At 40.7% G+C, this 26,919-nt stretch overlaps 1 protein-coding gene across 1 annotated transcript in view; it reads left to right on the top strand.

The window, feature by feature from the left end:
- Positions 1–205: 205 nt before the first annotated feature.
- The window catches only part of LOC126101445 (mucin-5AC-like), a 265,755-nt gene continuing 239,041 nt past the window's right edge, over positions 206–26,919 (top strand). The window contains exons 1-2 of the mRNA XM_049912100.1: positions 206–302; positions 345–486. Coding sequence (XP_049768057.1) covers positions 206–302; positions 345–486 — 239 coding nt within the window. The remainder of the gene's footprint in view (positions 303–344; positions 487–26,919) is intronic.

The following is a 26,919-nucleotide window of genomic DNA, read 5'->3' as shown; positions in this document are numbered from 1 at the left end:
ATATTTTCCGTCAGTGCATTTGTGTGTACAGCTACATACTTTTTTCATTGCGTTTGGTTTCACAAGAAAGGGTTGTTCAACAGAGGGTGTAGGGAGACCAGAACTCGGCAGCAGCAAGTAAGCAGGCTTGCAGGAGATATGCAGAAACGATGTAACACAGAACAGCGTGAAGAGCTACACCGCACCACTCTTCGGACGGAAGACAATGAAGGCGTACTGCGTGGGGAGCTGCGTTAGACCAGAGCTCTACAACGATAGCCACTGTGTACTGGCGCCCGTGTTGGTGGAGCGGGACGGCGGCCGTACATGCCGTGTGGCCCCCGGACGGGCTGGCTGTGGCTGAGCTGCTGCGCCGCCTCCCACCTGGTCCAGACCTCGGCTGGGCCACCGACCGGCCGGCTCATCCCGCCGTATAAAAGATGCGCCGCGTGGGCGACGGGCAGTGCCGGCGCGGGCCCACACCACGGCGGAGCGCACCAGGCACAGGTGAGTGGCGGCGGCCGCCGGCTCCAGTCGCTCAAAACACACTGGCCGGTTAAAATAGATACCGGTATCATAGTTTTGGATAACCCGTACTATTCAGTATTTCTTAGGTCTCGATTATGACACTTCTTTTGTGTCTTTTAAAAATAGCTGCGTAATAAACTGGTATAGCAATTTGTCATAGCAGTGGTGGGAAAATTTTTGCTTTGAAAGTAAAATAATGCTAATAATACTAATAATGCTAAGTCGTGAAATTTCCATTCCATTAAAATACTGAAGTATTACACGAAATGGGAAAAACGATTGGCATTATTTTAATAACAATGCCGACTATTAAAGATGAACAACACACATATCAAGTAAGAATCGATGCAGCATTCCCGAGGCAATAGTGTACCTGCGGGCATTTTTGTTCTGTCGTTACAACTACAACAAAATGCGTAGATTCCTCATCAGACGCGTTTCGCTTTACTACAGTAAGACATCATCAGTGGTCTGGAATTAAAAATATTAACAATTTGTTTTGTTTTTAAGATCGAAAAGCACTTCGTTAACAATTCTTGATTTTCACTTAATTCTGAACGGACTAGTTTTCGAACTTAAAAACAAATCAGATATAAAATATCTTTAATTGTAGACCACTGATGATGCTTTACTTCAAGAAAGCGAAACGCGTCTGATGATAAAAACATTCATTTTTTTCTAGTTGTAAGGACGGAACAAAAATGCCCTCAGGAACATTAAAGCGACTACGAACAATACTGCTACACATACGAAAAAAATAACGTACCTATTGACCTTTGCCACCCAGAAGGAAAGAGAACGATTGGTTGTTTGCCTTTGATTCACCAGTTTTACCAAAATGGGCTGATAGGAGCCTGCGTTGGAGTACGTGTATGTGTGTAATGTTAACGTTTATTTGTCCCTTTTCGAATGCTCCTCATGAACTCGTGAACATTTTCTTCCTTATTTCTTGATTTTCGCCCATTTTTCCTTTGTTTTTCCACTATATCTGTTAGTTTCTTCTGTTTATCCCTCCTCCTCTATGATCAGAGTAAACTCTTATCGCTATTTTTATCAACCACCCTTCATAATTTACAAAAAGTAATGATCTGGTGCGTGTGCTAACTCAATATTGCTTTATCTGCTTGTGGCACATCAATTGGACAACTTAACGGTGTTATCCAATCTCAGTTTTCACCCTTTAACAGTGACTATTCGGAATTCACAACATAGTGGCATGATCCTCGATTATGATTTTAGAACAGTGTTTCAGAAAATGACAATCAGTACGAGAATACTGGTGATTTTTCTAGAAAAGCAGCCAAGTGTAGACATACGAAGTTTTCCTTTATTTACCTGTTTTATTTGATATTCTGATCCTACAGATCTTCAGACATATGATGCAGAAGTCTGACGCAGTGTTTGAATTTTTCAATCTTTGTTCGAAGACTACCTTTATTATTGAAGGTAACAGGAATAAGAAGCCGTAAATTGGTTATTTCAGAAACCAGTTATTTTGAGCAGTATTGAAAGTCAGGTTAAACTGGAGGCGAAAAAGATAGCTGTAGCCGAAAAATGGCTGTTTCGGAGAGACTGGCCATGCCTACTGCTCCCATTCACACAGTGTCTCCCCGTGGTATTACTCTGGACCACCAGCAAGCCATCAGTCTTACGACCACTTTGATGCTGACCACCGTCTCCTGATGTCTTATGCTAACCTTCTCACCTCAACACAACCACTATATCCTATAAACGTCGGTCCAATAAAAACGAGACAAAGGGTCAAAAAATGTTGTTAAATGTAAGCAGGACTCCGGCTCTGAGCGTTACGTACAGACGTAATGACATTTACAGACAGTTCTTCCACTCACGTACTCGAGAATCTCGAAGATTTTTGTCTGTTGCAGACATTCATAGTGGAAAGTTATCGATCCCAGACATTCCGAGCCTTTCGAAACTGTCCGACTTGAAGTCGGATAACATGAAAAAAGAAATTTTTTGATGTGTGTTATAGTAACAAATTAACAAGTTTCCATCTTTTCCTCCGCTTGTACTGAGAAACCCTGCTTCTTCCTATTTTCATGATTCTAGGTCAACGGAAGTACCGTATAGGTTTCGATTAGTGGGGTTTCGAATATGAAAATACGTAACATAAATGCATTGACTTAAAATCTTACACTTATTACACCGCCAACTCTATCGGTTCTTGAGAAAAGGGTTTTCAGCAGTCGGAAAGACAGACAGACAGATGGACAGCAAAGTGATTATTTCCGTTTTTACCGGCATGGATACGGAACCATAAAAACGTAACTAAACTGTTTGTTACTTCTAAAGTAACCGCTATAACTGTTAAGGGGCTCCGGAAAGGCTCAAAATCATGAAAAGTTCAATTTTTACTTTTTTGCGTTTTCTGAATCTGCAGACTATTACCTTTTAATAGATATATAATTTATTCAATTCCGAAGACTACAACTATTTTTAAAATTTTTTTGAAATATGTTCTACATGGGCGTGACCCACTGTGGCGCTGTTAAACTGCTGTCAAATGGTGTTATTATTAACGTCCGTGTTCATCAGGTACATTTTAATGATGTGAGATAAAGTATGTGTTGTGGCTAAACCTATTTTCAGAGACTTAGCAGCACCTGAACTGTTGAAAAAGTGTATTCACGGAAAAGCTCAAAACCCAAATGAAAGTGTAAATAGTGTTATATGGTCGAGAATCCCCAAATAGAAACACTTCACTTTGGTGTGTATGATGCTGTTGCGACTTTCAATGATGGCAACATTGTAAGGTGCAAGGTATTTAGAAATATGGGAATGAAGATAGGTTCTAACATGGTACGAGCGATGCTTGCTTTAGACAAGGAACGCCTTCGGGCTGCAGACAGGGCTGTAAAGAGTCTAGAAATACAAGCAAGAGTAAACAGGAGGAGGAACAAGAGGAAGCTGGAGGAGGAGTTTGCAGAGGATGAAGATAATCCATCCTATGGACCTGGAATGCACTAAAAAGTTAATCCAATATTTGTCGCTCGATTCCCAAAACTTTTATTTTCTCATACTAATTACATGTTTTCTAAGGATCTTCCAAACATATTTGTTTCAAACTTTCAGTAAATGTTACACAGTACCTTCTGCATAATTTAACACAGCCTTTTTCCAAAAAACTGTATATTTTTGAATATATAAATAAAAAATTGCAAAAAAATGTTGTGAATTTTCATTAAAATTGAAAAAAATCATCTTTAATAACTGAAGTAAAATTTTGTAAAATCCCTGTGTTAAGTTGTAGCCCATATTCCAATAAATAATCTGTAAAAAGTTCAACTTCCTACCTCAAATACTTTGTGAGGAAAGATGTAATTTATAAGCGTTATTTTAACATTGCAAGTATAGGGCGTTCCGGAGCCCCTTAATATATTTGTCCTACTCTAAGACAATGTCTTCACGGAAAAATGTTTACGGTTGCCCATGAAACCGTTTGTACACAGTCGTGCACCTCTTAGACCAAAGCAAATCGATGTCCACGAATGTCTTTCCTCATGCCTCCAAAGGTATTAAATTCACTTGTGGAGGGTTTGGGACTTTATGGAGTGTGTAAGGACTTCGCAGTGGTACTTCTGCACCGTACTCGAAACAAAAGGGAATTCCAGCTCCGCGAAGCTCATGTTGACCTCTTTCTTTGACTGCAGTGGCTCGCTGCCCACTGACTATCTGTACCACGGTGTCGTTTCGACTATGCTGCAGGGAAGCCGTTACACATCCTCCATACAGTTTCTATCCCTCCCAGTGAGATTACCATGTTTTTTGATTCCGGAAAAACATTCGTGGCCGTCGATTTACTTCGGACGAAGAGGTGCACTCCCAAATACAACCTTGGTTCCGTAGGAAACCGCAATCAATGTTCATCGAAGACTCTGGATAATTTGTCTCATAGTGGTATAAATGTATTAACAATAATGGCGATTAATTTTGAAATAGTAAACACTTCACGTACTTTTATTTTCTCCATCTGTCTCGTTTTAATTTGACTGCTTCTTACACACTAGATTAGCGCCCGCTGCTTCGCTCGCCTAGACGGTATGGCCTGTAGATATTCATTTTTGTTTATATTTAACCGAATTTTCCTTTTCTTCATGAACTCCAACAACTTCTAAGCTTTTCATGCTAATTACGGCCATATGAGCATGGTCTTTTCCGAATGTACTAGTGACCAAACAGCGATTCTGGTAGCTGGAGTCTAAAGTATTTGTAACGCATGCGTTTTGTGTTTTTGTGGCGATATTACCCCTAATAGAAGTGAAATACAATTTTTCATAAATTTAGCTTTAATAATTTTTTTTTAATGTAACGAAATATTTTCTAAGAAATTTTCATGACCTATTACTCCCTCTTAGGGGTTGATTTTCCAGAAACACTAAAGTACGTTTTTGATATTTCTAACCAGTTATTTCTAACCAATCGTCATACATGTAGGCTTAAAAGTTCTTTAGTAGTTCTTTACTAATTATTTATCTTCAAACAAACTTTCACCATTTTACCCTTAGTGGTTTAGTTTCGAAAGATGCTAAACAGACCTTTTTTTCTAACAGTTTTCGTAGATCTAGCTTAAAAATTCCCTTAATAGCTGACATATTTTCAAAAAGCTTTTTATCCTCTATTTCACCTCCTAAGGAGTGGGCTAGGCAATGATGAGTCAGTAAATCAGTGTGACACCATTGCACCCTCTTGGGAGTTGAATTTCCAAAACCAGCGGAACACGTATTTCTTTATTTATGACCGAGAAACAAAATACCAGATTTCGTAGGTCTCGCGTCAAAATGGTCTTAATACTGCAATTTTTTTAAAAAATTCCCTTCACTCCCTTAGGGGTGACATTTCGAATAATGCATACTTAGACAACAACCATAGTATAAAATCCACCTTTCCCCAAAGTCAGGATGTTGAATTTTTAAATGAAGATCTATAATTGTTCACGCTAGTCCTCCATTTACGGGGTGTCTTGAATAATCCAAATAGCTTTTTGTCCAAAAGCAAGATAAAAAAATATTTCAACCAAATGTTCTTCAGCTGCCAGAGGGACATTAATGATTGCCTTTCTTCTACCTGCGTTCGGTTGACGGTATCAAGAGCAATGAGGCTTTTTTTAGATATCGTGCAACCAGTTTTCTCTCTTGCCTTAAGACCTGTTCATAAAACGTACCCCAATATATTCATTCACCTAAACATGACGACATTTAAAACTTTACACAAAAATGACTATTACTGTCTCGTAATAGCGCAAAGTGAAGGTACCAGTTCAACGTTGTTTGAATGATAGTTGTGAATTTTCCATGTAATTCCATTTATTTACCGTTATGTTTCTAACCACCTCTTTGTTATTTCAGCTGTACACTGTGAGTCTTGAGGGTCGGAAATGGATTGCCTAGTAAAAATCACAGGTTGCTATTTAAAAACGTCGTACTGTTGCCCGTATGATCCTAACAAACCAAGTATCAAGAAAGGCAGTCATGGTAATTAAAGTACCCTTCGTAACTAAAAACATTTCCTCGATAGTGTTTACTTTGCTCATGCACAATAACTTATTTGGAGTGGTAAAGATAAATAACACACCCTGTAGATACTTCCTTATCTATTTCTTCTCGTGTTTCTTCATTTCGTAATGTTTGTCTCCACTGAATTAAAATTCCTCGCAACACCACATTTTAAATGCATTCAGTAGTCTCATACTTAGAATTCCTGTGGTCAACGTACCACTTCCATGTCTAGATATAAACTTGGAGGAATATCTTTCGACATCCTATCGGATACCATTAGAGCTCCCTGCCGTGAAAAGCTCTCGCTGTGTGCTCCAGGCTACTTCTGATATCATCCTTGCTTCGAGTATCCTGTGTAATGTGTTTCTCCAGATTGGAGCTATCGGCTGCTGCACGACTCTGTGAGTAGAATGAAATCATCTAAGATACTGTAGTTACCTTGCAGTGCGGAATAATTGATAAACTCAAATAAAATTTTTCAATAGCGGTGTGAAATGAAGTCACATTAAATCATATTTTATAGTTCGTAAGATACAGGGTGAGTCAGGAGGAAGGTACATGCTTTGAGGGTTGATAGAGCTTCTGAACAAAAGTCTTTATATGGACATATGTCCTATGCATTTACGTACATTGTCATTTTCTGCATTATTCAAACATTGTTATTGTTTACAACGTACCACACTACTGTAAGGAAGGGGAAACGAAGAGATGAATAATTTAATACACAGATATTTGTGGTATATCAAGCTGGGAGAGTTCCATAAATTGGCCAACGAAAAATACCTGATCTACAACGCTTGCACATGGCCGAAATTTTAAATATTCTCGCGCCCTCTTCGAGTGAGCTATTAGTCTTGGAGAAAAAATTAATAGCACTTTTTGTAGAAAATTTAATACAGTTTAATTTAGCACTGAGACACCTTTTCGTTGGAGGGTGCGGTTTTCGAGTTATTGAAGAGAAATTTACAAGAGTAATATCGGAAAACATTCCGAACAGGGCAAACGTCCATTTAAAGTTTTTTTATTCAGAATCACTAATAGAATCACCACTCAAACCATGCACTTTTCTCCTGACTCATCCTGTATAGTAAACTAACTTCTGCTTAATAAGTCCAACAGCAAATCAACCTACAGTGTTTACGAAATGATACACACGCCCTTGCTTTCAGTCAAGAACTGATGCTACGGAAAAACTTCCGTAATTTATTATTAAAGAAACGAATATTCAAACACACAGTGTTTCTTAAATTGTATATCCCGTTCACTGTGATCCAAATTTCTTTCATTGGCTCTCGTTAATTGAGACGGGAAGAGGAATATGCATATCAAATGTCTTACAAGCATCACCATCTTCATGCAACGAGACAGCACATTCCTAGAAATTGAACTTATGCTGACTCTTTTCTCGACTCGTATTCTGAAACTGCGAAAAAACTTCAGTTATCGATGGTCGTATTAATGGCTCTGTCACGGGTAATGGAATGTTAGAACTACTGTCGGTCAGGAAAGACTAATTGCAAATATTGCCTGGTCAAAAACCGACGTTCCTCGCAGCTCGAATTTCCAACTAAACCGGGCAGCGCTGCAATGAGAATGCATAATATGAACCAAGTTTACAACAAAATGTAGAATTACCTGCAAGATTGAAATTGGCACCGACTCTGTAATACAAAAATAGATGGCTTAAGTGATAGGGATCACCTTTTCCTTGAATTTCTAAAAATTACCTGGTCTCGGAAATAACTGCTAGGAGGATGAAATGAATTTAATTCTTTTAAGTCGTATTCACATCAAAACACTTTAGAAAATTTTGGGGAGTTAATGAGAAACTGATGTTTACTACCACATACCCTTGTAAAAGTGGCACAATGTCTTGTGACTTTTATACGTTTGTAAATGGAAAACATTTGCCGCCGCTTTTTTATATACTGGTATGAAAAACTAACTGAAATTGTTAGAACGTAGTATGAAAGGAAGACGTTAAAAATTACAATCGCAAATAAATTACGGAATCGGTATTAGAACGAACTGTAGTTAAGCTGCACTCTTTTCAGGCATTTTGGGGCCCTTCACATTTTTGGTTATGAGTAGATTAGACCACACATTGGCTTTCTTCAGTCACCAATAAATGGTCGACCCAGTCACTATTAAAACCATATTTCTGTGTCCAAAAGAAATACAAGTTACGTATGAGACACCTTTGTTCATACATATAAAATAGTTTCTTTTTTCGTGTAGATATCAGCGTACGCTACTTTTAAAATAGTACTACGTTAGATAATCCTTTAACTTCACCAACCACGTTCCCATCAAGCCTAGTGCCCATCTTGAGTTAAACAGAATTCGCTAAATCTCTAAAACAATAACAGCCTGAAGGCTGCACATCTGACATAATTATTTTGCCAACATAAAATACTATTTTTAGCACAGGACCGGCCAGATGTTGATCGGTACACTTAAAAAGGTTACCAAAGAAAGTATTACTGTAACATGAAGTAAACGGTTTTGGCCGGGCTAATCATTAGTTTGACAGGTCAGATATTAAAGAATATTTGCCTCAGCGTTGGAAGGAAATGTGAAGAGCTGACAATATGGGTGCAGATTGGATATCCATTATATAATACAAACGGTTACGTGGGTCGGCTTAGGGTCACGTGTAGCAGGAAGAGCATGGTGCACGGCAGCAATCCAGTCAACTTCTTGTTACACTTGATACTTCGAGTGCATTCAGAACATTTTTTTTTGAAAAAAGTTTTATTAGCTTCCTCGAATGATAGAACAGGCTCATTGTAGGACTCTGTACATTTATGCTAAATTCCGGAGAGCTAGAAGCGGAAGAGAAGTGCTCGCAACTGCGAATATTAGAGAGGGGATTACACTTTGCAACATTTGTCCCACAATCAACAAAAAACATCGGCAGCCTTGGACGAAATTGATGTACAGGAACTGCTTTTATTTGATCCCTGGATCAGTGACTCCCTCACAAAAAATTTGAAATACTAGTTCATGTGAGAGAATGTTTATTTATGTGTCTACAAGAGTGAAGGCAATTCTGCCGGGTAACCGTTGTGTTTCATTTCGAAAATACGTTCTTCCAGTTTTTCCTCCTATTAAGATCCTTACAAGAAAGCGTGCTTTGTGTGATCTACTACATAACAGTTCTTAAGAATTTGGTTACCTTAGAATCTTTTGAAATCCTAATACTCGTCAACTGACTTTATAATTTCTTTATAGCCGACCGAGCATCGAAGAAACTTAAGTAATGAGAACTCGAACAATCGGCTATAGAAACGATCCACAAGTATTATCTTGAAATCGTTATAGGTACAGAAAGCTGGCTGAAGCCAGAGATAAATTCTGCCGAAATTTTTACAAAGGCACAGACGGTGTTTAGAAAGGATAGATTGCATGCAACCGGTGGCGGAGTGTTCGTCGCTGTTAGTAGTAGTTTATCCTGTAGTGAAGTAGAAGTGGATAGTTCCTGTGAATTATTATGGGTGGAGGTTACACTCAACAACCGAGCAAGGTTAATAATTGGCTCCTTTTACCGACCCCCCGACTCAGCAGCATTAGTGGCAGAACAACTGAGAGAAAATTTGGAATACATTTCACATAAATTTTCTCAGCATGTTATGGTCTTAGGTGGAGATTTCAATTTACCAGATATAGACTGGGACACTCAGATGTTTAGGACGGGTGGTAGGGACAGAGCATCGAGTGACATTATACTGAGTGCACTATCCGAAAATTACCTCGAGCAATTAAACAGAGAACCGACTCGTGGAGATAACATCTTGGACCTACTGATAACAAACAGACCCGAACTTTTCGACTCTGTAAGTGCAGAACAGGGAATCAGTGATCATAAGGCCGTTGCAGCATCCCTGAATATGGAAGTTAATAGGAATATAAAAAAAGGGAGGAAGGTTTATCTGTTTAGCAAGAGTAATAGAAGGCAGATTTCAGACTACCTAACAGATCAAAACGAAAATTTCTGTTCAGATACTGACAATGTTGAGTGTTTATGGAAAAAGTTCAAGGCAATCGTAAAATGCGTTTTAGACAGGTACGTGCCGAGCAAAACTGTGAGGGACGGGAAAAACCCACCGTGGTACAACAACAAAGTTAGGAAACTACTGCGAAAGCAAAGAGAGCTTCACTCCAAGTTTAAACGCAGCCAAAACCTCTCAGACAAACAGAAGCTAAACGATGTCAAAGTTAGCGTAAGGAGGGCTATGCGTGAAGCGTTCAGTGAATTCGAAAGTAAAATACTAGGTACCGACTTGACAGAAAATCCTAGGAAGTTCTGGTCTTACGTTAAATCAGTAAGTGGCTCGAAACATCATGTCCAGACACTCCGGGATGATGATGGCATTGAAACAGAGGATGACAAGCGTAAAGCTGAAATACTAAACACCTTTTTCCAAAGCTGTTTCACAGAGGAAGACCGCACTGCAGTTCCTTCTCTAAATCCTCGCACCAACAAAAAAATGGCTGACATTGAAATAAGTGTCCAAGGAATAGAAAAGCAACTGGAATCACTCAACAGAGGAAAGTCCACTGGACCTGACGGGATACCAATTCGATTCTACACAGAGTACGCGAAAGAACTTGCCCCCCTTCTAACAGCTGTGTACCGCAAGTCTCTAGAGGAACAGAAGGTTCCAAATGATTGGAAAAGAGCACAGGTAGTCCCAGTCTTCAAGAAGGATCGTCGAGCAGATGCGCAAAACTATAGACCTATCTCTCTGACGTCGATCTGTTGTAGAATTTTAGAACATGTCTTTTGCTCGAGTATCATGTCGTTTTTGGAAACTCAGAATCTACTATGTAGGAATCAACATGGATTCCGGAAACAGCGATCGTGTGAAACCCAACTCGCATTATTTGTTCATGAAACCCAGAAAATATTAGATACAGGCTCCCAGGTAGATGCCATTTTCCTTGACTTCCGGAAGGCGTTCGATACAGTTCCGCACTGTCGCCTGATAAACAAAGTAAGAGCCTACGGAATATCAGACCAGCTGTGTGGCTGGATTGAAGAGTTTTTAGCAAACAGAACACAGCATGTTGTTCTCAATGGAGAGACATCTACAGACGTTAAAGTAACCTCTGGCGTGCCACAGGGGAGTGTTATGGGACCATTGCTTTTCACAATATATATAAATGACCTAGTAGATAGTGTCGGAAGTTCCATGCGGCTTTTCGCGGATGATGCTGTAGTATACAGAGAAGTTGCAGCATTAGAAAATTGTAGCGAAATGCAGGAAGATCTGCAGCGGATAGGCACTTGGTGCAGGGAGTGGCAACTGACCCTTAACATAGACAAATGTAATGTATTGCGAATACATAGAAAGAAGGATCCTTTATTGTATGATTATATGATAGCGGAACAAACACTGGTAGCAGTTACTTCTGTAAAATATCTGGGAGTATGCGTGCGGAACGATTTGAAGTGGAATGATCATATAAAATTAATTGTTGGTAAGGCGGGTACCAGGTTGAGATTCATTGGGAGAGTCCTTAGAAAATGTAGTCCATCAACAAAGGAGGTGGCTTACAAAACACTCGTTCGACCTATACTTGAGTATTGCTCATCAGTGTGGGATCCGTACCAGATCGGGTTGACGGAGGAGATAGAGAAGATCCAAAGAAGAGCGGCGCGTTTCGTCACAGGGTTATTTGGTAACCGTGATAGCGTTACGGAGATGTTTAACAAACTCAAGTGGCAGACTCTGCAAGAGAGGCGCTCTGCATCGCGGTGTAGCTTGCTCGCCAGGTTTCGAGAGGGTGCGTTTCTGGATGAGGTATCGAATATATTGCTTCCCCCTACTTATACCTCCCGAGGAGATCACGAATGTAAAATTAGAGAGATTAGAGCGCGCACAGAGGCTTTCAGACAGTCGTTCTTCCCGCGAACCATACGCGACTGGAACAGGAAAGGGAGATAATGACAGTGGCACGTAAAGTGCCCTCCGCCACACACCGTTGGGTGGCTTGCGGAGTATAAATGTAGATGTAGATGTAGATCTTCTCCTGAGAATTTGAGAGTTCACGGCCGTCAGAAAAACATATTACACGCTGACAGCTATTCTGTTGTAGGAATAAAAATGGAGAAACACGATCGGCACTACGCGAAGAAGCAGCAGCCGCTACACTGGCGGTCTCATGTCAGCAGCAGACTGTAAACGTCCGTTTCTGTGTGAGCATCCGAGCGTTAGCGTGCAGTGCTCGCATGAGCATTTCTTTCTCTCTCCCATTCTTGTTAGGGTTCCAATGGTGAAAACGGTACCCGTTGTAGTAGCTCTTTGATGTCCATCTGTCTGTCGGACTGTGAAGAACCCGTTCTTCAGAAACGAATAGACGTATGAAGGTGAAATTTATGTCGCATACTAATGTTCACGGTTCCTCGACGATGCAAAATAAATAAATAAATGAACTTTGTACGTCAATGCAGTCAAAAGATACGGCTCTTTATGTCATTTATATTGATACTCCCAAAGTCACTCATCAAAACCCATAGGGTACTTTCCGTTGACGTAGAATCATGAAATTTTCCATGAAGCAGCATTTCACAGTACACATAATGAAAAAAAAGAGGAAATTGTTAATTTGTATGGTACCGTAAGAAAAAATATATTTGTAATTTGTTACCCGTTTTCTACCTGTCTGTCCACGTTTTCAGACACCTTTTGCTCAAGAGTGGGTGGACATATCGACTAGGAATTTATGTTTCATGCTAAGTCCACGTTCCCTTGGCGGTGGAAAAATTTAAGATTCTAAGCCAGTGTAATCAAAAGATAGGACCATTTATGTCACATATTCTTATTTTGATGTATTCCCACTATCGATATTGACAACAGGCAAAAATCGTCATAATTCTCTAATTTCGTAATGAATGAAATATCCGTATATCCAATTAAATTTCTGCTGAACCTTCGATGCGCGAGCTCTACTCGCATTTACCCGGATTTTATTTCTTCATTTTACCTAGGCACGATCTGGCGAAAGCGAAGCGCAGCGGAATATGCTATATCTCTCTGGTGATATTCGTGTGCAGCAATTCACATACACCACAATGTTCTGTTTCAAAAACTGAATTTTCTGGTGAGATTAATGGTGTAACTGAAGGGTGACTCACGTCATACCTAACAAATGAAAGTGGAAAATTATTGTGCACCATAATTTATCGTCTAGAGACAGGGGATCTTCTCCTGACTGGAGGGGTGCGGGGTGGAGGGGGGAATGATTTTCGGAATCCCTCATGGTTGATTATTGTTCCCTCGGTTGCTTTTCATGTGTGTTGATTATATTCCATTTAATTCGGCCTACTTAACGTAAAGATTGTTCTTCTTGCAGATGAGAAATCAATTCCATAAGAGAAGCGGCAAAAAAAAAAAAAAAAAAAAATTATAGATAAAGTGTTTATAACGATTACTGACTAAATTTTGCATACTGTTTCTCTCTTCGTTTTAATACAAGGCTGTATACACAATTCTGCACATTAAACAGCAAAACACGACTAATAAATTGAAAGCATCACCAGGAATTAGTAAGCTAGGCAGAATATTCGCAGTTTGTATATGTACGTACTTACGAGATTGTAAATCGAAAAAAATTTAAAAACTTCTTAAACAACTCAATTTAGTCACTTTGGTACTATTCGTTATTGCTAATCTTGGAATCAGCAAATTCTGTTCAGTTTCATTCAGCACACATATATTTTGGGGTAGTCTTCCATTACACCAAAGAAAACTGTTTCGGCCGAGGTGACCGAACAGTTCTAGGCGCTTCAGTCTGGAACCGCGCGACCGCTACGGTCGCAGGTTCGAATCCTGCCTCGGGCATGGATGTGTGTGATGTCCTTAAGTTAGTTAGGTTTAAGTAGTTCTAAGTTCTAGGGGTCTGATGACCTCAGATGTTAAGCCCCATAGTGCTCAGAGCCATTTGAACCATTTTTGGAAAGAAAAGTGTAGGGCTCGCCCTCCATCATCTCGTTAACAACTGTTAATGGTGTTAACTATTTTAACTACAGTAATTTCCTACATGAAATTTGTTGTAGCAGTCGATTAAAGCTGAGAAGTAATAATAACAGTCATCATTACCATACTAGAAGAGAAAGCTTCCTTCATAGCTTTCATTACCATTTATTTTAGCTCTGAAAGAGGTGAATAATTCTGCTTAAAAAGTTTTTAGTCATTCGCATAACGCGATCAAATACCTAACAAAGAGCTAAGCTAAAGTGGAAAGGAAGCTGATAAATACCCTCTGTTCAGTCCCTTAATTCCTTAAAAAAATTCTTCTTTAGAAAGCTGCAGCTTATTATCTCCAAAAGTGTTAAAAATTTATTGGTGTTGTAGGCATAAATGTTGTTTTCTGTTATGTGGACTCACTGTAAATGATCAGCATGTTGCCGTATTTAAATATTAATTAAGTTAACGCTCTGTAAACTAACTCATTCTAAATCTTTAGGCTATATCAAGCATGATACTTGTATCTAATAAACTAACACCCAGCTCCGTCCTTATAATGATCCTGTACCTTCGGCTGCTACAGGCAGCAAAACTGATTTGTAACTAATCGCTTTCGGAGAAATATGCAGATACCTTGAGCAGTGATACTAAACTGAGGACTGCAGTTAGGCGCTCCACATAACTGAATGTGTGAGGTGTTTCTACTTCTTTATAATATCCAAACATTTATGCGACTTAATAGCGCTATGGTCGAAGTTAACTATTCTTTTACGTTTCTTGTAGAGTTCAGGCTTACATTTCTTTACAGTTGAGGATAGTTTTCAGTTTATCCAAAGAAATAAAATGTTTTTAATATCCGATCAGATACTCGTGGAATCACTTTCGAATAACACTTCGTCGCATTAAGTGCGTAATATATAAAACATGTAAGAGAACTGCAGCTACTGTTACAAACGTATTCGTGTTATAACAAAATTACACATCATTTGAATTTTTTCTGAAAAGGTCGTTAGTACACTACATGACTTGTGGGTGTCCGAGGGAACTCTGTCTGTCTTTGTGGAGATTCCTGATGATCTCTACTCAAGAATGGGATGAGATGATGATGAGTGTCAATATGTGCAAACCAATTTGGAGTCTGCTCAAATACTGACGGAAACTTGTTACGATCAAAAGGGACTGTCTCACCACTTTTCTTTCGTTTCTTTTGACTTTTGTGTTGATTCATATATGAGGGGCTTATTTCAATAGTGGTATAAGTCCATTTTTGTTCATTTCAAGTTATAGAGTCCTAAAGTTAAATGAGTGCTGAAAAATCTGCAGTTGATTCCAGAAATATTCAAGCATATGGCTTTTTGCTACAGATGACACTTTCTTTCTGTTTGTTTGGATCATTAATGTCAGAAGCACTATAATCAGAAAAGTGGCGGTAATGGACTTGTACAACTATTGAAAGAAGCCATTCATATAAGAAAATTCTTGAAACCATTGAAAACCAATAGCGTTGATCACATATTCACAATTTGTGGAAACATAGCAATTAAAGAAAACATTTGTGAATTAAAATAACTGCAAACAGCGGTCACAAAGATACCATGGAATCGGAAGAACATTGCAATTATTTTAAAACAAGTCGAAATTACTCAGATTACGAGATAAAAGATTATTTAAATATGAAAACTCTTTATTGGTTTGTTACAAAGATGTATTCAAAACAATGAAATATGCAGCTTTCAATACATACTTCAAATTTCTAAAAATATTCTGAAATTTTCATCACCATAAGCAAGTTTTCCTCACATTTCTTTGAAAGGAGGTGATAATACACTACACAACAGAATTAAACGATCAGTTTTTCGAAATCCGGTAATTTTCTCCCACTCAGACGCATTAGATTGAAATTTGTCTCAAGGGTGCCTAAAATCATCCTCTATAATGATGCGTGGCACCCATGGACGCCACCCATGGGTTCGACAGCACTTCAGACAGCAAAGTGTCAACACAGGCGAAAAAAGGGCACAGCTTAGAAGTTCACGTGATATGTAAAGTGGGTTAATGACGTCAGATTGGCACCAATGCCCCCACGGATGTGTCACACGATGGAAGATCGTCACGGCCCCTCTCACCCACACTTCATCACTTCTTTTGACGCCTCTGCGCGGAGATCAGAACCGCAACGCATAATGTTGAAATCACGAAATTTCCTTAGGGTGGCCGAGGAAAAAGTTTCAGACCGGCTACTCCGTGATGGGAGTGCGTGGAACACTGAAAAAATATAAAGACCATTTGCTGCAACAAATCGCGTTCAAATTTCGTCGAATAGTTTTCAATGGTGCCGAAAGGTTCCAGCCCGTACACCACAGCAAACGTTGCTGTGGGACTGCATTGTAAAGGGGTCTGGCCACTTTCAGTGGCGTTGCAACTCGTGTGTCGAGAAGGCCTGAAATACTCCGGAGGTGTGAACTGTGTGATGTGTCGTCCAGAACGTCTTCCTGGCCGGCCGCGGTGGCCGAGCGGTTCTAGGCGCTTCAGTCCGGAACCGCGCGACTGGTACGGTCGCAAGTTCGAATCCTGCCTCGGGCTTGGATGTGTGTGATGTCCTTAGGTTAGTTAGGTTTAAGTAGTTCTAAGTTCTAGGGGACTGATGACCTCAGATGTTAAGTCCCATAGTGCTCAGAGCCATTTGAACCAGCCAGAACGTCTTCCTTTGCTCATCGCTCTGCGAACTTGTTTTCGACCAAAATGTGACTGGGAATCAAAGTCCCAAAGAGAGAGGTGGTTTTATTGACACTGTTTATATCAGCCCCTGAGGGCTTTTCACGTCGTTTCTGACAGGCGCTGTGTCCGAAATGTTTTGTTGGGTCTCCCATTAGAAAACCGCGTGATTTCTGCGCATCACGGTTCTGACCTCCAGCATAGAGGCATCAGAAGAAGGGCTGAAATGTGGGTAAGAGGGGCTGTGACAGCCTTCCCATCGTCTGATTCCTCCACGGCGGTGTTAGATAGAATTGTCGTGTCATTGTGATATCATTATCCCAATTTATCAGTCACCTGAACTTCTCAGCTCTGATCTTCTTAACGCCTGTGTCGACACCTTGCTGCTTAAAACGTCGTCCAGCGCCAGGATGACGTCGCAGGGCGGCACGCTTTCGGACCATTAGAGAGGAACAGAGTAGACACCTTTGAGCCAATCTTCAAACTTATGGGTTGGAAGTGGAGAAAATCTCGGGCTTTCGAAAAAGTGATCCTTCTATTCTGTTGCGCACTGTGTATGCGCAATGTCTTACACATTGGGTAAATCTTCGTCAGACATGCATGGGAAGTAAAAACGTTTCCCTCTGTTACGAGTTCGTCGAAGACATCAAATCGTTTAAATCTACAGGGAGGGGCAAATAAAAGCGGCCCGGAAAACAGAGTTCCAGGGTACAAAGAAACACAGCAGAGGAAAGGAAATACCGCACTAAACTGATTACAGCAGGTGTTGATAGTGACCACCATTCATCTTATGGCACTTTTGGTTCCTGGTCAGCAAGTTTCTGAAGACGCTGGATTGCTGGAATTACTACAATTTCAAAGTTCTACATTTCTTGCGATACACCTTACACTTCTGGGCTCCCCACACAAAGTAATCTCGGACTGCTAAATTAGTTGACCTGGGTGGGCAACTAGGGCGTTGACCAGACTAACGTCTGCTAACAACTCTGTTTGGGGCGAATACTGTGTAAATGTGCTCCAAAGTTCGGCCGGCTGAATGGGTTGTTACTCCATCCTGTTGGAAGTAGCTGTGGGTGCTTTCCTCCTCCGTTAATGCATACATTGACGTCCAGTCACGTCCACTCGTCAGTGCGACTTTTATTTGTTCCGCCCTGCATGTCATCATAGGACCGACGAAAACTTCTCTTAGGGTCTCTTCATCCTGCGTCGCTCAATGCAGCCTGCCGCCATGGTGTCTTACAGTTGAGGAAGATTTCTTCACTTCGAATGGTTCTAAGCGAAGTATATTAGCTTTCAGTTGTTTTCCAATTGCTTATATCCTTATTAACCAGTATAGAGACAGTATGTTACTAAGATATCGTCATAATTATTAAATTTGACGCGTACCAGTTTGGTTCTAATAAGTTTCGGCATTCCAGCTACGTGCAAAAAATAAAAGAAAGTGTGTGTGTATGTGTGTGTGTGTGTGTGTGTGTGTGTGAGAGAGAGAGAGAGAGAGAGAGAGAGGGAGAGAGAGAGAGAGAGAGAGAGAAACGTGTGATGTGAAAATAAGTACGGATACAGTTGAGAAAATCAGGAAATCCAAAACTGGCAACTTTGCCCCGTTTTCACCAACCTTCCTGGCGAACATTACAAAAATGATATCATTAAACTTAAAAGAAACATAATGTTTATTTTAAAGTGTCATTATGAGTGACAATTATATGCTCTATTAAGAGAAAAAAATAGTTAATGCTCAGATGAAAACGAATAAGCGGGACAAGAAATTTTTGCAGACTGCAAAAAAATCATCTGCAAGGCGGATTAAAATGAAAACAAAGTAAACACGTGGCAGTGCTGAAAATACGATACCGGACATGGCCACAGACACACACACACACACACACACACACACACACAAAAGGGAAACATGACCTGCCTCCTAGTTTCCTGCCACCAGACCATCACTATTTACCATTTGTAAAATACGCTTTATTCTATATGTTTCATAGTAGCAACATACTGTACTAATGCAGTACACCCTCGGACGCCCAAAGAAACATCATGTTGAGTTTCACGACCATGATAGTATCTGTCTCAGTCCTTGGGTCTGAGATGAGGGCTCCGTAATGAATATAAAGTACGTAGAATTTATGCAAAATTTTGGGATGAAACAACTTAGATACTGGATTTGGCATCCCGAATTAGTCGGATAAATTTGATCTAAAGCCGTGTGGGTTGTCATCAACCTTATGTATACGAAAACGGGTCGAAATTTCAGACTTCATGTGAAAGTTATGGAATTGCTGAGAATAATTTCAGGAATTTTGACGATTTCGGTGTAGATAATCGAGTTTTCGTTATTTTTCATATCACGAATCCTAATTTGCAATACGTGAGAATTTATTGTGGATGACGTATACCATCTCGATGTTTGTGTTTGCATCTAACGACAAAGTTTGCAAGATAAATGTGGTGGCAGAAAGAAGGACAAGTGTGAAATTTTTTGATTTAGTCTAGATCAAATGGTTCAAATGGCTCTGAGCACTATGGGACTCAACATCTTAGGTCATAAGTCCCCTAGAACTTAGAACTACTTAAACCTACCTAAGGACATCACACACACCCATGCCCGAGGCAGGATTCGAACCTGCGACCGTAGCAGTCCCGCGGTTCCGGACTGCAGCGCCAGAACCGCTAGACCACCGCGGCCGGCTTAGTCTAGATGTTTAGTTCGTCAGTTTCTTTCAGTGGATACATGGGATACAGTAGAATGTTTCTGTGGTGTCACCGCCAGACACCACACTTGCTAGGTGGTAGCCTTTAAATCGGCCGCGGTCCGTTAGTATACGTCTGACCCGCGTGTCGCCATTATCAGTGATTGCAGACCGAGCGCCGCCACACGGAAGATCTAGAGAGACTTCCTAGCACTCGCCCCAGTTGTACAACCGACTTTGCTAGCGATGGTTCACTGACAAAATACGCTCTCATTTGCCAAGACGATAGTTAGCATAGCCTTCAGCTACGTCATTTGCTACCACCTAGCAAGGCGCCATTACCAGTTACTATTGATACTGTGAATCACGTAACGTCAAGAGCGACGTTCACCATTAATGGATTAAAGTTGCGTATTCCACCAGCTACGTCCGTTTTTTCTAAAGTCTAATTTCCTTGTCCTGTTCCAGACCTCACGCCAGCCTGCGTGAGCTAAAACGCGTGCCTTTCGACTTCCTCTAGTAACACGGTGTTGGCTCTCCTGCCAACCACAACAGTTTCCCTTCTTACAATAGCACTGAATGTATTTTCTTAGTGTTAATTTTGAACCAGTAATTACTTCGGTTATTCCACTGCAGGACTCTTCCAGGTGTAATGATTTCTGTATACCGATTAATTATTTTAATACTCAATTCGATTACTCTAGTTTTGATGGCGTTTATTGGAAGTCTACAAATTTCTGGAAGTATTCCAAATGTTGTTCCGTAGTGCTGTATTTTACGTGCGAACAGCTTTTCTGTAGAAGTATGCCCGCAAATAATCTTGGTTCACCTTCCTGGATATAGTGTAAAGATGTTAGTATCGATGGCGCAGAGAGCTGGTCGAAGTAAAAACAGAAAGGTGTAGCTTACAACAGGACTCGAACTACAAACTGACTACGGACCACCTAGTGGTAGGTAGAGTACTGTGAGTAACACATCATAATAAACCGGCCGACACATTTGACGGAGCGCCAATGCAACGACTGCGCTAATATCTGCAACCAAGAGTGGCGCCGCCATTCCTATAAACACGTATCTATCCCCGAAAATATGCGTTTCCGGAGCCATGTTAACTGGACTTTTTTTTTTTCAGTGAGCACTACCGCCTCTCAAAGTATTCGACGCATCTTTTTTTAACTTCCTGTATACAACATGTTTCTGTTATTCATACACAACTGCGACATTATCAGTAATAACAGGAAACACTTGTCTTTGGTCATGAAGAAGAACATTCTACTGACTACAAAATAACAAATAGGTATATTTTTATGTGACTGCACTTGCATTAAAAGTAACTGGTTTGGTTGGATAAAAACGCAGACGTCACGAGATTAACTAATTTTTATTACATGTAAAATGGCATTTATATTTTGTAAGGATATAAAATACACAATGGGCTAACGCTAAATGATGTACTGTTCTAATCATATGCAAAACAAACAACCAAATAGATTAAAAAATGAAGAGAAGTCGTCGTCTACCATTTTCTCTCTTATACATTCATTTCTGTTTCTTTCCCTAGCAGCTCTACCAATTCTACATGTAATCCTACCATTTACAACTCATTCCCGCAGTTTACTAAGACTACCGAACCGAAGTTTTGGTAACGCGCAACACAAGTAAATTAGTTGTTTTCAGCCTGCGGCAAGGTTAGCTCCAACTGTGAATGAGCGTTAGCACTGAGTTTGCTTTATTTGGAATAAAGGGCTGTGATGATAGCATCTAATGTTCTTTTTACATTACATTCGCGAGGCTAGTGTTCTCTTCTGGCCACAATATGAGAATAATTCCGGAAGCTAATGAGGATATCATGTGGAACGTGAATTAAGTGATGCAATGGACACCTGTTGAAATCGTAATCCTTATGGCGTGGCGGACCACTGCCTTTTGCCAGCATGCAGGCAGCAATTTATTTCATCTCCACCACACGTAATAGCCGCTGGCGTATGATCATCTGTCTGTTATTTTTACTCACGCTCGTGAAATAGACAGCTCAATGCTTATCGATGCAGGAACACACTCTGTCCGATGCTTCAAAACAGGTTTCGGAATTTCAGATCGTTTGACGGTGAATGACATGACATTTCGAAAAAAACTGGTCATGATAACCGAAACTGAGCCTCGTGTTTCACAAGCTCCGCCGAAACGGCGGTCAAATGAACAGAAAACTTTCGCATAATCATTCGTGGAGTGTGATGAGTATATTAGACGAACAGCTGGCTTTGTTGTTGTTGTTCTGGAGAACAGTTGACATTTCAGCATGCTGTATACGCCGATGTATTCACTGTGTAGCTCTAAAAGTATCAGAGAAGGACGGTGTGAGAAACTGACGAAAGGGAGTGGCTGGTCTTCGGTAATCTGAAGCCATAGTTCACGTATGCAGCTACACAGCCTACTTGCGATTTTTCCGTTTGGTACCGATTTTAGAAAAGATGGACCATAGATTTATGGATATATGTCAGAAAGTAATACGAATTGGTTAGAATTTTTCCGTTGAATAGTCAGTATTGCACTGAATTACGGTTAATAAAAACTAGAGGGCAATTCTTCCAAAAAATGTTCACTAATATATGTCGTATTGTGTATTTGAGCTCTGGAGCAATTTACGATGACGAGTTCAAACACTACCACTCCTGCCCACCACGAGGTTGAATGTCATCTGGAATGCAGGAATGCTGAGCACAGATGGAATTATTCTAGCGACCATATAAGCTTCGGAGAAAAAGTAACTTTCACAAACGAGAGATGGTTATGACCTGACGAGCATTTCTCGAAACGAGGAAACACGACTGGTATTCGCTTGCTACGGTCACGAATATCTGTGAAAAGTGAAGGAAGGAAGATTAGGGTTTTACCTCCCGTCGACATCGAGGTCATTAGAAACGGAGCAGAAGCTAGGGTTTTGTGGAGTGTGTGATTGATTCTTTTGTAATTTTTTTGTTTATTTATAGACGCAATCACTTGTTTGTGACACTGTCATAGCCGGTTTCGGCCATTCAAAGACCATCTTCAGATTCTAAAACAATACAAAAGAAAATTTATATTAAAACCTAAAAATAAGTGCAATATTTAACCACGCTTATTAGTAATCTAACTGGATTTATGCGAAATACATATAGTTCATACATTAAGGCGGCATACACTGAACATAGGTTCATGCGTTGTCAAACTAGCTATAAAATGTAAAACAGCGGCCTTATATAGACATAAAAATTTTGTTAGATTAGGTGAACAAAATCTAAATATTGCACTTATTTTTAAGTTTTAACATAAATTTTCTTTTGTATTGTTTTAGAATCTGAAGATGGTCTTTGAATGGCCGAAACCGGTTATGACTGTGTCATAAACATGTGATTGCGTCTATAAATAAACAAAAAAAATTACAGAAGCTAGGATTGTTTAAGGGATGGGAAAGAAAATCGGCTGTGCCCTTTCAAAGGGACCATTTCGGCATTTGCCTGGAGCTACTAAAGGAAATCACGAAAAATCGAAACCACGATGGCCGGAGGCGGGTTTGAACCATCGTCCCCCCGAATGGGAGTGAGCCACTTCGCTCGCTCGCAAGTAGTTGAATGACAGTTAAACTACAAGAAGGCGGCACGGCGGCGTTCTACGATATCTCATCACATGACGTGGGGTTTGAGGGCCTGTCTGCTCTGTTAAGCAGAATAGGCGGCAACCTGTGGTAGAGATGACGACGGTGTACGAGTGCACTCAGTTCAGCGCCCATTGTTCAACATCAGGCTCCACAGCCTACGACCAGTACGTGTTCCAGTGTTGACACCGTCAATCGTGACTACAGTAGGAACGAGCATCGCGGATCAGTGGAAAGATATCGTCTCGTCCGGTGAATCGCGCGGGCACGATTGCAGTGAGAAAGCGATCATCGAGAGTCCACTGAGGACCGATAGAAACTTCTCACTTGGTAGGATACGTCACATTTCTTGTTACACGAGATCGGCACTCATGCCAACGGCTCCTCGAATATGCATCGCGTCAAGGACGTATGTGCAATACTATCCTATGGAGCACATTCGCCTGATCTATGGGATCGGTCGTAGCATTCGAAGACGTGATGACAGCTACGGACTATGAGAACATTAATGCGAATCACATGCATCTCTTCATATTTGTTGTCTTTCCCGACGGCGGTGGTGTCATCCAGCATGATAGCTGTCCTTGTCACATGGCCAAAATATTGGTGCGCTAGTTTCACGAGCATGGTAGTGGAATAACATTGATATCTTGGCCACTGATATCTTGGACACGATTCACCTGCTACGAACCTGATAGAACATACACGGCACACGATTGGGCGCCAGCCCCGCGATCGGAAACCACAGGCACGTAACAGGCTTTGCGTGACGTCATATGATGCCATAAACCTCCGGAAATCTACGAAGGACTTGTGCAGTTCAACACCGCATTATCTATACTGCAATGCGTTCCAAGCGCTAACCAACACGCTATTAAACTGAGGTGACGAAAGCCGTGGGCTAGCGATTTGCACATATAGAGATAGGTATAGTATCGCTTAGACAGGGTATAAAATGGCAGTGCATTGGCGGATCAGTCATTTGCAGTCAGGTGATTCATGTGAAACTGTTTCCGACGTGATTATGGCCGAACAACGGCAATTAGCAGACTTTGAAAGCGGAATGGTAGTTGGAGCTAGATGCATGGTCTATTCCATTTCGGAATCCTTAGGTAACTCAGTATTCCGAAATCTACAGTATCAAGAATGTGCCGATAACACTAAATTTCAGCCATCACCTCTCAACAAGGCGGCCGCTGTAACCGAACGGTTCTAGGCCCTTCAGTATAGAACCGCGCTGCTGCTAAGGTCGCAGATTCGAATCATGCCTTGGGCATGGATGTGTCTTGGATGTGTGTGATGTCCTTAGGTTAGTTAGGTGTAAGTAGTTCTAAGTCTAGGGGAATGATGACCTCAGATGTTAAGTCCCATAGTGCTCAGAGCCAACTGAATCATCTGAACCTCTCACCAAGGGCAGCGCAGTGGCCGACGGCTTTCATTTAACGTCCAAGAACAGCGGAGTTTGCGTAAAGTTGTGAGTGGCAACATACAAGCAACACAGAGTAAAATATCGCAGAAATCAATGTGGGGCGTATCCCTTAGGACAGTGCGGCAAAATTTGGCATTAATGGACTATGGTGGCACCGACAGACGCAAGTGCCTTTGCTAATAGTACGAAAAAGCGTGCAGCGCCTCTCCTGCGCTCGTGACCATATCGGTTGGACCCTAGACGTATGGAAAACCGTGCCTTGGTCAGATGAGTCCCGATTTCAGTTGGTAAGAGATGATGGTAGGGTTCGACTGTGGTGCAAACACAATAAAGCTACGGACCCAAGTCGTCAACAAGGTACTGAGCAAGCTAGTAGTGGCTACATAGTGTTGTGGGCCGGGTTTTCATGGAATCTACTGCGTTCTCTATTCAAATGAACCCATAATTCACTGGAAATAGTTATGCTGGCTGCTCAATGGACCCCATGTTCCGAAACAACATATCATGTAACAGGGCCACAATTGTTGGCGATTGGTTTGAAAAACATTTTGGACAGTAGGAGTGAATGATATGGCCACCCAGATCGCCCGGCGTGAATCTCACGAAACATTTATGGGACATAGTCGAGAGGTTATTTCACACACAAAATCCACTACAGTGGGCAAAAGGAGGCCCGATACGAAATTAGGAGGTATCCTACTTCTTTTGTCGCCTCAGTGTATGCAGGTGGTCACAGCGATTTGGCTTATAATTGTAAATTATAATGTTCACTTAACAATTAATAATGATTAACTTAATCATAGCTAACACTTGGTTTAAGAATCATGATAGAAGGTTGTATACATGGAAGAACCCTGGAGATAGTAAAAGGTATCAGATAGATTATATAATGGTAAGACAGAGATTTAGGAACCAGGTTTTAAATTGTAAGACATTTCCAGGGGCAGATGTGGACTCTGACCACAATCTATTGGTTATGACCTGTAGATTAAACCTGAAGAAACTGCAAAAAGGTAGGAATTTAAGGAGATGGGACCTGGATAAACTGAAAGAACCAGAGGTTGTACAGAGTTTCAGAGAGAGCATAAGGGAACAATTAACATGAATGGGGGAAAGAAATACAGTAGAAGAAGAATGGGTAGCTTTGAGGGATGAAGTAGTGAAGGCAGCAGAGGATCAAGTAGGTAAAAAGACAAGGGCTAGTAGAAATCCTTGGGTAACAGAAGAAATATTGAATTTAATTGATGAAAGGAGAAAATATAAAAATGCAGTAAATGAAGCAGGCAAAAAGGAATACAAACGTCTCAAAAATGAGATCGACAGGAAGTGCAAAATGGCTAAGCAGGGATGGCTAGAGGACAAATGTAAGGATGTAGAGGCTTATCTCACTAGGGGTAAGATAGATACTGCCTACAGGAAAATTAAAGAGACCTTTGGAGATAAGAGAACCACTTGTATGAACATCAAGAGCTCAGATGTAAACCCAGTTCTAAGCAAAGAAGGGAAAGCAGAAAGGTGGAAGGAGTATATAGAGGGTCTATACAAGGGCGATGCACTTGAGGACAATATTATGGAAATGGAAGAGGATGTAGATGAAGATGAAATGGGAGATACGATACTGCGTGAAGAGTTTGACAGAGCACTGAAAGACCTGAGTCGAAACAAGGCCCCCGGAGTAGACAACATTCCATTGGAACTACTGACGGCCTTGGGAGAGCCAGTCCTGACAAAACTCTACCATCTGGTGAGCAAGATGTATGAAACAGGCGAAATACCCTCAGACTTCAAGAAGAATATAATAATTCCAATCCCAAAGAAAGCAGGTGTTGACAGATGTGAAAATTACCGAACAATCAGTTTAATAAGCCACAGCTGCAAAATACTAACACGAATTCTTTACAGACGAATGGAAAAACTAGTAGAAGCCGACCTCGGGAAAGATCAGTTTGGATTCCGTAGAAATACTGGAACACGTGAGGCAATACTGACCTTACGACTTATCTTAGAAAATAGATTAAGGAAAGGCAAACCTACATTCCTAGCATTTGTAGACTTAGAGAAAGCTTTTGACAATGTTGACTGGAATACTCTCTTTCAAATTCTAAAGGTGGCAGGGGTAAAATACAGGGAGCGAAAGGCTATTTACAATTTGTACAGAAACCAGATGGCAGTTATAAGAGTCGAGGGACAGGAAAGGGAAGCAGTGGTTGGGAAGGGAGTAAGACAAGGTTGTAGCCTCTCCCCGATGTTATTCAATCTGTATATTGAGCAAGCAGTAAAGGAAACAACAGAAAAATTCGGAGTAGGTATTAAAATCCATGGAGAAGAAATAAAAACGTTGAGGTTCGCCGATGACATTGTAATTCTGTCAGAGACAGCAAAGGACTTGGAAGAGCAGTTGAACGGAATGTATGATGTCTTGAAGGGAGGATATAAGATGAACATCAAC

This window comes from Schistocerca cancellata, chromosome 9, assembly GCF_023864275.1.
Source record: "Schistocerca cancellata isolate TAMUIC-IGC-003103 chromosome 9, iqSchCanc2.1, whole genome shotgun sequence".
Taxonomy (NCBI): Eukaryota; Metazoa; Arthropoda; class Insecta; order Orthoptera; family Acrididae; genus Schistocerca; species Schistocerca cancellata.
Note: the sequence above shows the minus strand (reverse complement) of the source record. Positions and strands in the feature narration are given on the sequence as shown.